General features: G+C 37.8%; 1 protein-coding gene across 1 annotated transcript in view; it reads right to left on the bottom strand.

Annotated features, from left to right (window-relative positions):
- Positions 1 to 16462, bottom strand: part of ITFG1 (integrin alpha FG-GAP repeat containing 1) — a 214740-nt gene that overhangs the window by 149216 nt on the left and 49062 nt on the right. Inside the window, exons 7-8 of the mRNA XM_029911788.1 lie at positions 8445 to 8506; positions 180 to 264 (exon numbers count right to left, since the gene is read on the bottom strand). Of these exons, the coding sequence (XP_029767648.1) occupies positions 180 to 264; positions 8445 to 8506 (147 nt within the window). The remainder of the gene's footprint in view (positions 1 to 179; positions 265 to 8444; positions 8507 to 16462) is intronic.

The raw sequence follows: 16462 nt of genomic DNA, 5'->3' as shown, positions 1-16462 counted from the left end.
TAGTATGTATTTACATGACTATGATGCCTGCAAAGGAACCATTGCAATCTGTTGAGCAAAAGATTAACATGATTACAAAAAAAAAAAAAAAAATTCTAGATAAATATAACTAATTAATAATAAAAATAAATATGCAAGTGTCAGATAGCTTAGTGGGTAGAAAAAAAGATGAATCTCACCAAAATCGGCAAACACTGATTGTCCAACAACCACCGTGTCTTCAGGTTTTTGCTTTATGTATGTGACTCTGGAGAAATTCCCATCCTATCAAATACAATAAACATACACCATACAAAATTACACTAATGAACTGTAAACAAAGCAATGAAAATTTGAAGTGTAAACTAAAGACTAAAAATAGCTTTTAAAAAAAGGATTAATAGGTGAAAAACTGTCTTTTAACTGGGAAAACTTGCACTGTTTGGAATACTGGAGCCTGACCTGCCAAACAAATCTGATGTGCAGACCCTTAGTCCTGCACGGAATCTCACAGAAGTCAACAAGACTCCATGAATGAATAGGTGTATGCACATTGGGATCTGTTTGTAGGAAAAGATTTAGTTACTTCATTGGCATAATCATACGATAAAGGTGTCTAACTATTTAAAACAATGTAATGAAGTAAGACTTACAATTTATTAAATTACTCTATTAATATAGAAATTACCTTCCAGATTATTCTGATTATACTAGTGCTGAGCAGGGCTTATTTCAACACCATATTATGAATTAAAACCTGATCCTGCAAAGTGCAGAGCCTCTTTCCAGTCCCGCTGAAATAACAGGAGCGGAGGACACTAGGTATAGTGCAGGGTCAGGCCCCAGCTGTTGAACAAAAAATGGTACATTTTTAATTAAATAAAAAAAGATCTGAGGCCCAGTGCTCCAATCACTTTACAGGGAGTTATGCTCACTTGAGTACTTGAAACCTGTAAAATGCAATATATTAATTAATATCTTGAGTCAAAATGCAACAGGTGTGACATCTCAGAAAACAACTGCAAAAACATCATGAAATATTTAACATTTCATCAAATCTGAAATATATATTTTGGAAATTTAGGAATAATAAAATTAAGAGTTCCTCCTATTGATTCAGAGTTTTCTCAGTTATAATTTATGTTCAAATTTGACCATCACTTATTTGGACCGTTTTTGTGTTTTAGCCTCCTGTGTATTTTTGTTCTATTAATAAATTAAAAAAAAGGTTACTACTAAAAAACCCCAGGGAGTGTTTCATACTTAAACCACACTTTATACATTACTCTCATGTTACAATTCCTTCAGTGTTATATAACAACAAAAGCACCTGTTACATCTAATTAGATGATCAGATCAGAACATTTATGTGCTCTCAATCAATGGCACGCAGTGCTACACAGGGCCGGCTCCAGGCACCAGCGGAGGAAGCACGTGCCTGGGGCGGCACATGCTAAGGGGCAGCATTCCGTCCATTCTTGGGCACAGTCCGGGCGGCTTTTGTTTTGTTTTGTTTTTTTGCTTTGGCAGTTCAGGCGGCGGCACTCCGAGCGGCTTTTTTTTTTTTTTTTTTTTTTTTTTTTTTTTGTTGGGGTTCTCCCTGTGTTTTTTTTTTTTTTTTTTTTTTGGTCTTTGGCAGTTCGGGAGGCACTCCAAGTGGCTTTTTTTTTTCTTTTTGCTTGGGGTGGCAAAAATGGTAGCGCCGGCCCTGGTGCTATGTATGCAGTTTCAGTGCAGAACTCATTTATGTCAAATTGTAAACTCTAAAAATATTTATATAAATTTATGATGGAAACTGACAAAACTGAAATGAGACCTAAGAATATGTAAATAGATGCATCTTATGAATTCATATGGAAAATAACACTATAGTGGTATAAGTACTAGCCACTATCATACATTTTCTTCACTAGTGTACCCCTCCATTGCGGTGGCTGACATTGGTTCTTCACCCAATCAAATCAATATGGTAATGTACATGTATCTGCTGTGATTCAAGTACCTCATCCAAACATCTGTTGGAGAGCTATCTTAAGACATACTCCAAAGTTTTTTGTCCTCTTCTTCTTCCTCCCTCCAACCTCGTTCAATCAGCCCCTCAAATCTACTGTTGTCACCCAAGAACACACTTCCCCTTTTTCCCCTGGAGCTGATGTCAGGTCCTTGGTACCTCCTGGACCCATTCCCTACACACAAGCTGACTTATTGATGGCATGTGGACTTCTGAGAGATTTAAAATATTTTTATGGTATTTTAAGAAGAATATAAAAAGCTCTACCACTTACTATTTTAGGTTGATCTTTATTACACTCACACAATTTATCTGACTGATCTCCCTTTTAATAACAGGTTATCTGTTTGAAAGGTATATCCATAGAACTAGTTTTACAGGAGGGATTAAAACTGAGTCAGATCTCTATTGTTACTTTTCAGATTATTTGTATTTTGAAGATTGTCCATATTTTTCTAACTCATACGCTATTTAGATTTATAGACTTAGCTCCCTAGATGAGGTTTCTTTGGGATAGTTTTCCCTTGACATTTGATTATAGCTAATTTTTTTCTTGGAGTATAATCTGTGGCTCAGAGGACAAATTAATCAATATGGATGCAAAAACAGAGTGATTTCCCCAAAACTGTTAAGCTCATATTGTTATCCATGAACAGCTCCAGTAGAATTATCTGACAGCAGAGCTGACTCTGTAATCCTTATAACTAATGCTAGTTATCTCATTGCAGTAACGAGGACTAGGCCCTATGTCAAGTGACCAGAAAAGAAAGATAAAGGCCAATACCTCTAAAGCATTTTATGGTAGATCAAAGGAAGAATATACTTTGTTTCAGAGGAAGTTTCAATTCTGAATAATTGTTATCTTTATTCAGAAACATGTATTATGTCTTACAGTCTCTGAAGGATCCAGTATCCAAATTGTTCTTCTTAACTGACTTGAGTACATTTAGATTTTACATTTGAGTCCCCTATAAATGCTGCATGTGGTTTTTATTTATGTGGTAGTTAGACTGCAGCCATTTGCACTGAGAACATAAAATAAGGCCTTCCAAACACTGAATTCTTATGTCACCTTTGATCCCTTGATGACAGAGACAGAAATGTATTTCAGATTAAAAGGAAGAAAATACTTAGTTCCTGAAACAGTAAAAATTTATGTTTCTGGAATACTCTAATTCTACTCAAAGACACAGATTTGAGTTATTGAATCTAGGTTTTCAGTAGGCCAAAAGTTATATTTTATCCAAAAAAAATTATATTTTAAGCTTAGAAAGAAATGTCTACATACATATGCATGGACTGCACTAATGAAAACATATTTTAAATTATTTATATTTTTCTTCTTCTTATAAATCATTATCTCCAATTCTTCCCAACATCTAGAACAGAAGCCAATCAATATATGTGATAATAATTTAACTACAAATATTTATTTACTGGAGTTTTAATTACATGTAAAATATTCTCACTTTTGAACCATGCAATTGTTTATTCCAACTAAAGACTGTAGTATTTAAAAGAGGTATTATGCATTTTATTCTACTAGCCATTCAACAGTGGATGCTGGTTTTCAGGTAGAGGGGAAGGTGGTTCGTTTTTCTGTAGGTAACTTGTAAATAACATTTTTCTTGTCTAAAACTTTGTAGTCTGTAGCATTCTAAAATCCATAATTAAAACAGAACTAGTCCACAATGCAAATAAGTCAGAACCAATCTTTTACTGGACTGGACAATTCCATCAAAGCATGGCAGTTTGCTTATAAAATAAAAAATGACATTTATTAAATATGTTACATAGCTCTGTATGTAGAGATAGTGAACTGAATTATGAGTATATAAATCCACCTCAGAAGTCTGGTGACACCATAAAACATGAGGGCAAAGCTCAAATGGTTTGTACCGTCACCAGAACATTGATGTGGAATTATAGCTCTCAAAATGGCTTGTCTACACAGTGGGGTTGTACACTCTTTGGGGATGTGATTTCTAAAGTGCAATAATCTGTTGCACATTAATTGGTCAGTGTAGAGCCTACTGGTCCATACTAAGCTTCATTAGTGTACCTTTAACATAGTGCTGTTTCAAGCAGCACTATGATAAACCACACCACCAGACTCTACACAGACCAATTAATGTGCAGCACGTTACTATGCTTTAAAAATCACACTCCAGTAGAGCACATTATCCCACCACTCAGACATCATGGTCAAGTTATAACTGATTTCTGCTTCTATTTGTCCCCCTTATAAAACAGAGCTAATACCTAGGTTGGTATTAGCTCTGTATTACAGCTTAGCTCACTAATTTGGAAAGCACTTTGCACCAACCTGTTTTGACATACTTTGAATTTAAGATTTTTATTAACGATGAGCAGGTTTGTTGAAAAAAATTCACTATGAAAATATTAAAACAGGTATCAGACATCAAATAAAGGAATACAGCAGACATGTCTGCACAAGTTATAAGCTACAGTAAATCTACATATTATAAGTTAATAATTTTTTTATTTTACTTTTTTAATTAGGGTATGTCTTCACTACCAACGTTAAAGCACTGCCGCAGCAGCACTTTAATGTGGCTGTGTAGTCGCGGCACCAAGCTCTCCCAGCACTGTAAAAAAAACCACCCCCATGAGAGGAGTAGCTACCAGCGCTGGGAGCTGGTGCACTGTCTACACTGCCACTTTATAGCACTGAAACTTGCATTGCTCAGGGGGGTGTTTTTTCACACCCCTGAGTAAGAAAGTTCCAGCGCTGTAAAGTGGCAGTGTAGACAAGGCCTTAATTAATTGCACTTCATCCATCTTTCCTGAAATAGTTCAGCTAATTTAATACATGCAGTTAATCATTGTATTTTTCTTAATTCTTTTATTCTTGTCTGCCAGATTTCTACAGCTGACATTTGTTTTTCCACCCACAATGACAAATATTTACTGATTGAAGCCACAAAAAGTCCAGACACCCTGGAAGTGGAACAGAAGGCTTAAACCCCAAAATATACAGTTAAATCAACTGATTGTATACTATGTCATTGTACTACACAAATATATTTAGTAAAATCTTTTCTGAAAGCTTGTAATGTTCTGAACTTGATAGTCATTATGAGAGATAAATTCATAACCATGGTCTGTATACATGTATTTGTGTATACAGAAAACTGTGCTCAAAGTTCATAGCAAGGAAGGGTGGGGAGCAGTCAGTCAAGGAGGGACACCTTCCAAGCCAACTGTTTACATTAAACCAACTTCAAGCACCCATCCATTGTCCAGCCAGGAAAAGACAATGATGGAATATTAGAGTTAATGGGAAGACATTGAGACATCCCTAGAATTTTCCCACTTTGAATTACCATGAGTCACCATGCCACAGAAAAAAACCCTCCCCCCCACCAAACAAACAAACAAACAAACGAAAAAAGAAAACCAAAGGAAAGAGCCTTTTAAAAACAGGCTTGGGAGTGAGGTTTGTTATCCACTAAGGGAGGGACAGCCTCTAGGCGGGAAGCTGTCCATGAATGCAGGATCCCCACTATAGCAAGGAAGGAATGCCAAGAAACTGTTCAAGGAAACAGGTAACTTGTATTAGAAAAGGGATTTTATCTACTATGGAAGTGTAAAACCTGAAGTTGGGTCTATGCTTATATTCTGTGTAACCTGCATATGTTTACTTTCCCTTACACTTTCATCTTTAAATCTGTGGTTTTTCTATTGAATAAACTTTTTGTTTGTTTTTATCCCAGGCAGATCTGATGTGTCAACTGTGTGGAGTGTGTGCGCCAAAGCAAACTGATAACAGGGGGACTGGTTTCACATCTTTGGGGGGGTGCTGCACCAGAGAGGAAGAGCTTGAGAACTCAGGAAGACTGATTCGGGGAGACTCGGGACTGGAAGGGTTGTTGGTGTCACCTTGCAAACAGTAACTAGGCTGTGTCAGGGATTTGAATCGCAGCTGCACAGCACCAAGGACCATGAAGTTATAGGGCAGGGAGTAACAGAACTCGTTACCAGTCTGGGTGTTCTCCAAAATGTCACAGTACCTGTGTTTAATTTCAGGACATTTTCCTAATACTATAGTGATAGGAATTTGCGGTGGTGGTGGGAAACAATATCCCGGATATAGCTCTGGCATCAATACTTTATCACAGTGGTTTTCAAACTGGGGTACGCGTACCCCTGGGGGTATGCAAGCTCTTGTCAGGGGGTACGCGAGGAAAAATCCTGTAATGGCGGACAACACATTTTATTTAGTACAGAGGTTTTCAAATTGTGGGGCATGGAGGAACGTTCGGGGGTGTGTGTGTGTGTATGGCCAATTTCAAACTTTTTGAACTGAGCCCCTGCTTTGAGTTACAATTTTTGATTGCACCCCCCTTCCCCGACCCAGACAGGCTGAGTGGCCTGCTGAAGTGAGTCGGAAGTGGAGGTGGTGTTTCCTTCCCAAGCCCCGCTGGGCTGCCCTGAGCCACCTGGTATCACCACTCCCACCTCCAACTGTTCGTCCGTACTCCCCTAAGAGGATGGCCCCACAATTTAAAAACCTCTCAAAGCTGTTGCTAAATGGAATGCATAAATCTGAGGGGGCATGTGATCCCATGTGCCTTTCATGTGTCACCTGTATCTTTTCTACAGATAAGGAGGTTCACTGATCAGCAAACAGTGTACACAGAATACATGCATTCTATACCAAAAGCTGCATTCAAATATACTTGAAGTGCATAAAACCATACTTTTATACTTTTCATTAAAGACTTAAAGGGGCACATATTGTTCTTTATATTATTGGTATTTTAGGAAAAACTAATTGTAAGTACTATTAAGTAATGTTAAATATACAGTCTTGACTGACCATTGCAAGTCTCTCCATTTTACCATTCTTCAACATAAAGTAAAGGTAATTATGGTTAGATGAAAAAGGTGCATAATTTTGATGCAAAGCTGTGTTAAAAATTTACTACACAATAAATTTAAGTGATAGTGAATTAATCTCCCTGCCCACACTAATGCACATGTTAAGCAAGGCATCTATAAAAAAGGCGTTGTAAGAAAGTTCAATGTAATATATATTGTACTTAAGATTTTATAGATTTCTTACTCAGCTTCTATTACAGCCTTAATTTACAATATAAACTATAAAAGGTGACCTCTGCTTGATTTGGTAGCATGGCTGCAGCACATGTTGCTGTATGGGAAGGTAAGATTTTAGTCTTAACTCAGTAATAATCCTGAATCTAGAGTCTCATCTATACTAATACCCTTTAATGATGTTCTGGCAGAGTAAAGGAGCTAGAAACAGCCCCCTGAGAGTACTCTGTACAAGGGACCTTCCTGGCATAAGAAGTCTATGATGGCACTATTCCAAGTCTTGGTTGTAGGGTCAGGGCCTGAGTCATGGCTGGAGGGCACTGTATTGCAGCCATTTTATTAAACATGAATGAATAAAATGTAAAGCTACCAAAACAATTTAAGACATCTCCATTAAAGCTGTACTACAGCAGCAGCATCTCCTTAACCCCGCTGTCCCCACCCAAAAACCTCACACCCCAATATTTCTATGTTTAGATGTTGTCACATCATTCTAGAAGTGTCTATCTTTACCAGATTGATTCCCAATTGATTTTTTCTCCATGTTCCACTCCCTCCAGGCCCAGCAAAATGCCTGAATTGAGTAGCATTTCCACAAGATTTCCATGCCATTTTGTGCACAAAGCAATGGTAATGACATTATCCAATTATATTTTACTTAAATACTGCCTATTCAAACCTTTCATTTTTATTTCATACTACCTAATGGCTTTTTATTAATTGTTACAAGCCAATTTGGATTGAATCATGGCTTTTAATAATATAGAAACATCTTGAAAGCAGATAATCAAAAAATGGACATCCTGCTGAAAAAGATTAATGCCTTTTGTTTGTTTTTCCTTTTTTCACAATACTCAGAGTTGTGCTGTGATATCTACTTGGGAGTTTCCTATCTATAATTAGAGACACGTTCGATAGGGAAAAAAGTGTGTCACCTCACTCACAAAAGTCTTTTAATCCTGCCCTGAAATCTTTTTAGCCACATTTAAATCAAACTAAAAATATCCAAGACTGGAGGCAACAAGGAAAAATTACTCCTTTGAAAATCTTTTTCTTCATAAACCATCATGCTGACAAATTAAATGACAGTAACCTCTTACAACAGCTGACACCACCACAGGAGCCCTGTTAACATGTGCATTAGGGCAGACTGATTGGTTTAATTGGCAGTCATGCTAAAATCCTGCAGAGGAACGGATGCTGAGTGAATCATCTCCTCCAGGGATATTCAGCAGTTTGAATGCAACAGTGCAGCTACGATCTCTTAATGTCAGCTCTGTTTATTCTTGAAATCAGTATCAGGTGACCTCTTTGTTTTATATTTCTTAAAGCTATACGTTTTAGCATAAGATGTTTGCTGTATTTTATTCCTTACCTTATTTACCCATGTTTCAAACTGAATGTTTTGGGAACTTGCTAATGTAGTAAGGAACAGATCTGAAAAGACAAACATAATAGAATTACAAGATTTAATATTTGATTATACACGTACTTTTAATACTACATATAATATATGTAAATTAGTTTATTTAGTAGTCCAGTGGTTTTCGAATGCATAAATAAATGGATCAAAACAATGTTTAAAAAAAAAAAAAAAAAAAAAAAGGAGCCTGTTTTCAGCCTTGGGCCTCTACTTGTACAAGTACAACTGTGTGAAAATACATACTTTTGGTATACTAATGCCTGTGCATGTATACACATACCTAAACAAAAACATAAAATAAAAAAGATGTACACATAGAAGTGCTAGAAAACCACATGTGTACAAGTGACGAGTTAAAGAGAGCTAGCTATTACAAGAGACTAGTTAGGGAAGAGAGCTAAATAAGTCTCAAAACTGAAGAAAACATAACACAGAACCTTTTATCATTTGCTAAACAATGTTTTTCTAACTTCTCTGGCATCAAATTTAGTTCTCCAGTGATTAGTCAAAAAAAATTAAAAAAAAATTTCCATCAGAACATTACTGCTTACAGAAGAATCTATACTTTTGATTGGAGGTATTTTGGGAAGATTTCCAGAGAAGGAAAACAGGAGGAGGGAAGGGGGAAGGGAAGTGGGGAAAGAATTTTGGAAAGAATGACAACGACCTTTTTAAACACAATCACCTTTCAGCAATCTGATGGCCCATTTTGTTATTTTTTCCTTTGTCCATTTACTATTTTAAATTTAAAATGGCAAAACTATTTCACTACTTATGTAAAGGAGCTCCATGACTGTGCTCAAGTGTTGTCACTATTCAGGGTAGAACAGAGTTGTTTCTATAGTAAGAAACCTCAAAGTGTTACTGTTAAATTAACGCCTTTCCCTGATATCATCCTGAAGAAGCAGATGGAATGTGTTATATGAAAATTTAAAAGCCACATTAAGGATAAGTGTCCTTTTCTATTAAAGAATCCCTTTTAAAAAAAAAAACCCTGAAAGCTACAATATTTTACTCTATCTTTCTAGACCCTTAAAAATGTCTATCAAGCATTTAAGACTTATGAATTGATGACCTTCTGAAAACGTGACTCACAAAAAGATAGTCTATGGTTAACTTTTAATAATCAATGGTTCTTACAATTAGAGCTTTAAAAATATTTATTTAAAAATACCAGCAAAGATGACAATCTAATTAAACATCCCAGTTAAACTAAGATGCAGTCTAGCTCCTAAGCCATTCTAGTAGCTTCATTTATTATGTTAGTATAATGATACCATAATGACAATTTTACTCAGTGTACATAAATGGAAGGCCTTAAAATGATAATTTGCCTTATTTGAATTTTAAAGCTGTATTAATCCGTATGCATTTTAAATTGAAATAATCAGGACTGATGCATAAAAATGTGATATGTCACAAGGACTTTTTTTCTCTTTTTTTAAATTTATTTATTGTAGCTTAGAAAACAGAATTTCAACTTGGCAACGTTTAACTTTTTGTCTGTGGAAAATCATGGATTTATATGTAGTCACTGAACATGATTTGATAAATATATTAAAATATTAAGAACCTAGCCACAAAAGCAAGGATAATCACTTATTATAGCCATGGGAATAGTCCAGTGATTAGTTTAAAAAAATATATTTTTTCTTCACTTCTGCTGTACCTGGCAGTTGCATTGCATATGGGATTTCATGGCCATGAAAAACGAGTCATGGACCATGAAATCTGGTCTTCCCTCATAAAATTTGGTCATTTGTGTGCTTTCACCCTACACTATACAGATTTCACAGGAGAGACCAGCATTTCACCAACTGGGGGTCCTAACCCAAAAGAGGGTGGGGGGGTTGGGCTGGGCTGGGCTCAGCAGCCGCTGCTCTCTGGCTGCCCAGCTCTGCTGGCAGCAGCGTTGCCACCAGCAACAGCGCAGAAGTTAAGGATAGCTGTATTGCAACCCCCCTACAATAACATTGCAATCCCTCCACAACTCTTTTTTGGGTCAGGACCCCTACAATTACAACACTGTGAAATTTCAGATATAAGGTCTGAAATAATGAAATTTACAATTTTTAAAAATCTGTGACCATTAAATTGACCAAAATGGACTGCGAATTTGGTAGGGCCATACATATGGGGCCCAATCTAACTCCCACTGAAAAGTCAATGAAAGACTTAGGGATTCTCAAAAGTAAGAGCAATTTTACCGTTCAAAACACCAATATCTTCTCCACACTACAATGTTTAAGCACATTTGCAAACAGTAATTGTCATGGTTGGCTCTAAACATTCTGTGTGTCTCCATACCACATGTAGAATACCTGGTGAGTAAAAATGGCAGCTAACAGAGTTTCTTCTTTAGCAGAGACCTTGGCTGGCTGTGACACATGGCTAGAAGGGGTTAAACAGCTTGCAGGCTGAATGACCCAAAGCCCATCTTTAAAGTCATGTTAGAAAGGTATGCGAATGATAATTAGGGCCATTCATGCTAAATAGGCTAGAACTTTGAAATGCAAACCTATATTGTTAAAAGTAATACTAATTGTGTGTATCTTAGATGCTACCCTTAAACAGACAGTTCCTGTCTGTCACTATAACTACTGATTCAGAGATCAAAAGGGAATATTAACATTTGGATGAATCTTGGGTAAAATCATGTCATTGTCTATATGTCTCTTTGAAGTTTGTAAAAGATTGCCTAATGGATAAATTGCCCTATGTTAATTTGTGTAATTAATTATTGGTGGTGTTTAGAAAGCAAAAGGTTACATCAAAAGCCTATTGTTTAACCAGGACTGTGTGGTCAAGTGGATACTAGGACACTGTATAAAAAAAAAAAAAAGTCCCTTGCGTCCTGATTCTGTCATCTCAGATCTGCTTAGGCTTCATCAGGGGAAGTTTGAGTTGCAAGACTGAGGTCCCAGTTATGCTGGTACGCCCTGAATATGACATTTGGACACTGGATTATGACCTATGAACTGAATTCTAAAGGAACTCTTTGCAACTACAAAACTCACCATCTCTGCTATGAAGCTGAACCTTAATGGATTGAACTCATGTCTGTATGTATATTGATCTTTTAACCATATTCTCTCTCTTGTTTTTTAGTAGATTTTAGTTTAGTTAATAAGAATTGGCTGTAGCGTGTATTTGGGTAAGATCTGAAATATTCAATAATGTGGGAGGTAATGTGTCTAATCCTTTGGGATTGGTAGAACTTTTTCTTTTATATGATGAAACAAGACTGACAGAAATTTTCATCATATTTGACATGGGTACCTGGATGGAGGCCTGAGGCTGGATCACCTTAAGGCAACCATGTTGTTTGGACTTCTCAGTAACCAGTAAAGTAATAAAGAAGTTGTTTTATGCTGGCTTGGTAAATCTAAGTATTGGAATATCTGCCAGCTTTTTGGGGTTTGGCTGCCCCATTCTTTGCAGTTCACCCTAACTGAGTGACGATAGCTGGCCTCCAGTCACACTGGCACTATATCAGTCTTCACATAACCTGTTTGGTACACTTTTGCATAGTGCATACAAGACCTCTTAAGTGTAACTGATTAACCAGTCCTCCTTCCCACCAGCTCTCAGTGCAGCAGGGCATCTTTGACAACATTATCCCATTACTGCTGGTGATGCATTGCATGTGCCTGTTTTCCATGAACTATGCCCTACTTAGGCCTGGTCCATACTAACCCCCCACTTCGAACTAAGGTACGCAAATTCAGCTACGTTAATAACGTAGCTGAATTCGAAGTACCTTAGTTCGAACTTACCGCGGGTCCAGACGCTGCAGGCAGGCTCCCCCGTCGATGCCGCGTACTCCTCTCGCTGAGCGTACTCCTCAAGCACTTCCGGGATCGATCCCAGAAGATCGATCGCTTACATCCGGACCAGGAAGTAAGTATAGACGTACCCTTAGACAAAATGGGATGGCTGCCAATGCACTCACATGGTGCACGGACTGTTAGAGACTGAACTTTCATTTTGTTGTAAATGGGTCAGGTGATTGTGTCAATCTATTTACAAAACACTATTGTGTTTTTAGTGTAGAAAAGCCAGATTCAAAGGCTACGCATAGTGAATTATTCTGAATCTGTAACAAAGTTCTTAGTTCTGGAAGTTCTTGGTCTAAGGTTTGTTTTTATTGTAAGAGACTGACAAAATTTTAACATAATTATAGAGCTCTTTTACATAGGTAATGAAATAGTTTTGCCATTTTTCAGCACAAATCAAAATCAGGTGCCTCTGGTAATCTCATGATTTAACTTCTTGGGATTTCCCCCCCTCTAATATGAAAATATGATACTATACAGAGGCATAAGCCAAATAGTCTACTTTAGGGAAAAAGAGAAACTAAGTTAATATGGATGGAGTGTGTTTACCAAAATTCCAAGAAATTAAATTAATGCTACTAAGAATTAATGTATACTGTAAATAGCTAATTTAATCTCTTCTCTTTGAAGCTTTTTGAATAAGTATCTGTGTGTCGTTTTTTAATAACAGTCCTTTTTTCAAACAAACCATTCCACTATATGCAGTTATGAGTTCACAAATAGGACATATTTTCAAGTTATGAATTAATAACAGTTGCAATCCTGATGACAGCTATTTTAAAAGACAGTCCATAATACAGTCTATTCTTTATTAACGCCCATGAATGGGGGTTAAACATTGGACTACCTACCACACAGCTCAAATCATCCTATTAGGATATAATTTTTTGAACAAAAACAACAAAAACACTCTCCCCCCCCCCATTTCTATATTTTCATGCCGTTAACCCAAGAGAAACCAAACAAAGATGGGTGGCAGGCAGGGATGCTGGAACAATTTATATAGTGGGGGTGCGGAGAGCCTTTGAACCAAACTGCAAACCCTATAAATGATGGAAAGCACTTCAAAGCAGGGGGTGCTACTCAGGGCCGGCGCAACCCATTAGGTGACCTAGGCAGTCGCCCAGGGTGCTAACATTTGGGGGGCGGCGACCGGATCTTCGGCCGCCCCGGTCGTCGTCGGCATTTCGGGGGCGGGACCTTCCGCCGCCTAGGGTGGCAAAAAAGCTGGCGGCGCTCCTGGTGCTACTGTACACCTAGTTCCAAGCACCTATAGTGGCAGGGTGCATCAATACATTAGATTTTACTTCTGGAAATTTGGATTAAACTCTAGTTAAGATCATAAGCAAAAAAATGATTTTGGAGGCCTCATCCTAATCTTATTACAAGCGCAACACGCAATTTGGAATGACTAGTGGTCTTTGATCAGGTGAGGATAAAGTCTGGAAAGGCAAAATGCTAGTAATGAGATATATGGACAAAACGGTGAAGCAAGTTTCCTCATGCATCTGCTTGCCATTAATTTTGGTCCCTGTCAAAACCTGTAAGCCCTCCTTTTCACATAAATACCATTATTTAAAATTTAATGAATCTTCCTGACTAAAGCTTTGCCTTCAGATTGCTGGAATAAGAAAATGTTTTATAATATAATCCATCAAAAAAGGGATGACTCTTGCCTATAGTAGTCTTGGTGAAATGAGGTTTACAGAACTGAAGTTATACGTTAATATGTATGATGCAAGTCTGCCAGTAAAACCTGCAAAGGAAGTGTAGGCATATTATCTACTATTAGAAAGTTAAAAGCCCTAGCCATTAAACAATACTTAAAGGACTAACTGAATGTAATTCTCTTTTGTTAAAAATAACTTTGTTTTGGAGTTGCACCAAATACCAAGTTATTTTCCCCCTCTACATTACAAAATACATTAAACCAATTAAATCAATATTTTAGGCATGATTCCTTTCATCCTGCAGAGTCTCTCATCCAATGAAGTTAATGGAAGGCCTGCCTATTTTAGTATGGGATCAATCCTTTCTGTCTTCCTTGAGAATTGCTATATAATACTATAGCTTGTCTCCCTACTGGTATGAGTTTCACAATACATGCACCAACTAACATCACACATGGCTCATCCTTGTTTTTAAGATTATTTTGCATTAGATTGGGTTTGAACATCAGTTTACTCCCATGTTAGTTTGTATTATTTTCTCTAGTATTTGTAATTTAGAGCGCATGTCTTGTACCTTAATATTTTCTAAATGCTTGTAGTGAGTGGAAATATGTAGTGAAGTAGTTTTTTCTAATATAAAACCAATAAATACTTTAAAAAAGTTTCATCCTGATGCAGATTAAATTAGTCATGTTATACACTACTCAAAATATAATTTCATAATGGGAACAGAGATGTATATTACTGCTACTGTAACACTAGGTGGCAAATTAAAAATAAAAAAGAATCTCATATAAAATTCATGATGATAGGACCAGAATAAAAAATTGCTCTAAAATGAATTAACTACTGAAAAAACTAGAAAGAAAATACAATGGCTGGGATGTCACTTAGCTTAATAATAAAAACAAAACACACATTTCAGCTATCTGGTGTGTGGGAGAAATAAATCTGGGGATTAAATTTGAGACAAACTACAAAAAGCTAATGCAAAGATAATTTAAAATGTCTGAATTGTTTACTATGTTAAATGAAAGTGTGGAGGTGAGTACATTATAAAGTATTTTTTCAGCTACTGCAGTATACTAGGAAGGCTGGTCTTCCATTTTGGAGGTTTCAAAAAATTTTTTCAAAGGTGACAGCCTAAATTACAAATGCAAGTCATGCATGCCTATATGGTTTGCAGAGATCATGAGTAGCATATGGCCTGGGTAGTACCTAAATAATTTTGATTTATTCAGCACCTTACCAATCAATTCAGTATCACTCAGCAAAAAAAATATCCTTGCCCTTAGGGCCAGCATTACTTCTACCTTTTCTTCCACACCCTCCTTTCCCTATTTTCTCCTTCTTCCTGGTCTTTGAGACTTCTTCATTATCTCTGCATTTCCCTGCATATAGTAACTTTCAGTTTCCCACTCACGCCCTTTTACTGATAAAATGAGCAATGAAATAGTGTGACATGCCAGGGTACAATCCAGACTAATGGGTAGCTCGGTCACCCCACCCTCTAATCTAGGGTGCTCTTTAAAATGGCTTGCTGCTGTAGCCTCCAGTCTAGACTGCTCAAAAACAGGGTACAGCATGCAAGTCACTCCCAGCTATGTCTCTGTCTGTGCTGCTACCAGCCACACCTTGGCTCCTACCATCCTTCATTATACTGCAGGGTGAGCCCAACTCTCTCCCAGTTTTAGGTTTTCCCCCAGAAACCTATGTCCTTTACTGGCCACCCCTCTCCGAGACAGTACAAGTTTAAATAAAGCCCCCCATTTCATCAATAGAAATAATATGAGTACATCTTGTTGCCCCAAATGGAGTTTCCCCGACACTTCAATTTAAACACACTGGATTAGATAAAATAATACAACAAATTTATTAACCACAAAGAGAGATTTTTTTTAGTGAGTACAAGAAATGACGCATAAAAGCAGGGCCGGCTCTGGCTTTTTTGCCGCCCCAGGCAAAAAAGCCTCCTGCTGCCCCCCCCCTCCCGGCAGGGGAGGGCGGCGAGCCCGGCTGGGGCTCCGCTCTCCCCGGCGGCCAGAGCGCCAGGGGGAGGGCGGCGAGCCCGGCTGGGGCTCCACTCTCTCCCCGGCGGCCAGAGGCCGCGCCGGGGGGAGGGCGGCGAGCCCGGCCGGGGCTCCGCTCTCGGGCCGGAGCACCGCGCCGCCCCCCTCCAGGTGCCGCCCCAAGCACCAGCTTGGTGGGCTGGTGCCTGGACCCGGCCCTCCATAAAAGTCAGAAATGGTTACAAGAAAAATAAAGATAAAATGCAACTGGTTCCTAACTTAAACTATGTGAAATTCAAAGCAAAGTTTTCTCACCAGATCCAAGACCAAGATTTCACACCTGAATCATTGTTTTAGGCTATATGCAAACATGGCGTTGGTTTACACAGAGTTTACTTGTGGAAGGTCCTCTCTGAAAACATGAAGGCTACAATTTTTCTTAAGATCCCAAATTT

The sequence above is a fragment of the Terrapene carolina genome, unplaced genomic scaffold (genome assembly GCF_002925995.2).
Source record: "Terrapene carolina triunguis isolate 2854851 unplaced genomic scaffold, T_m_triunguis-2.0 Scaffold130, whole genome shotgun sequence".
Classification (NCBI taxonomy): Eukaryota; Metazoa; Chordata; order Testudines; family Emydidae; genus Terrapene; species Terrapene triunguis.
Note: the sequence above shows the minus strand (reverse complement) of the source record. Positions and strands in the feature narration are given on the sequence as shown.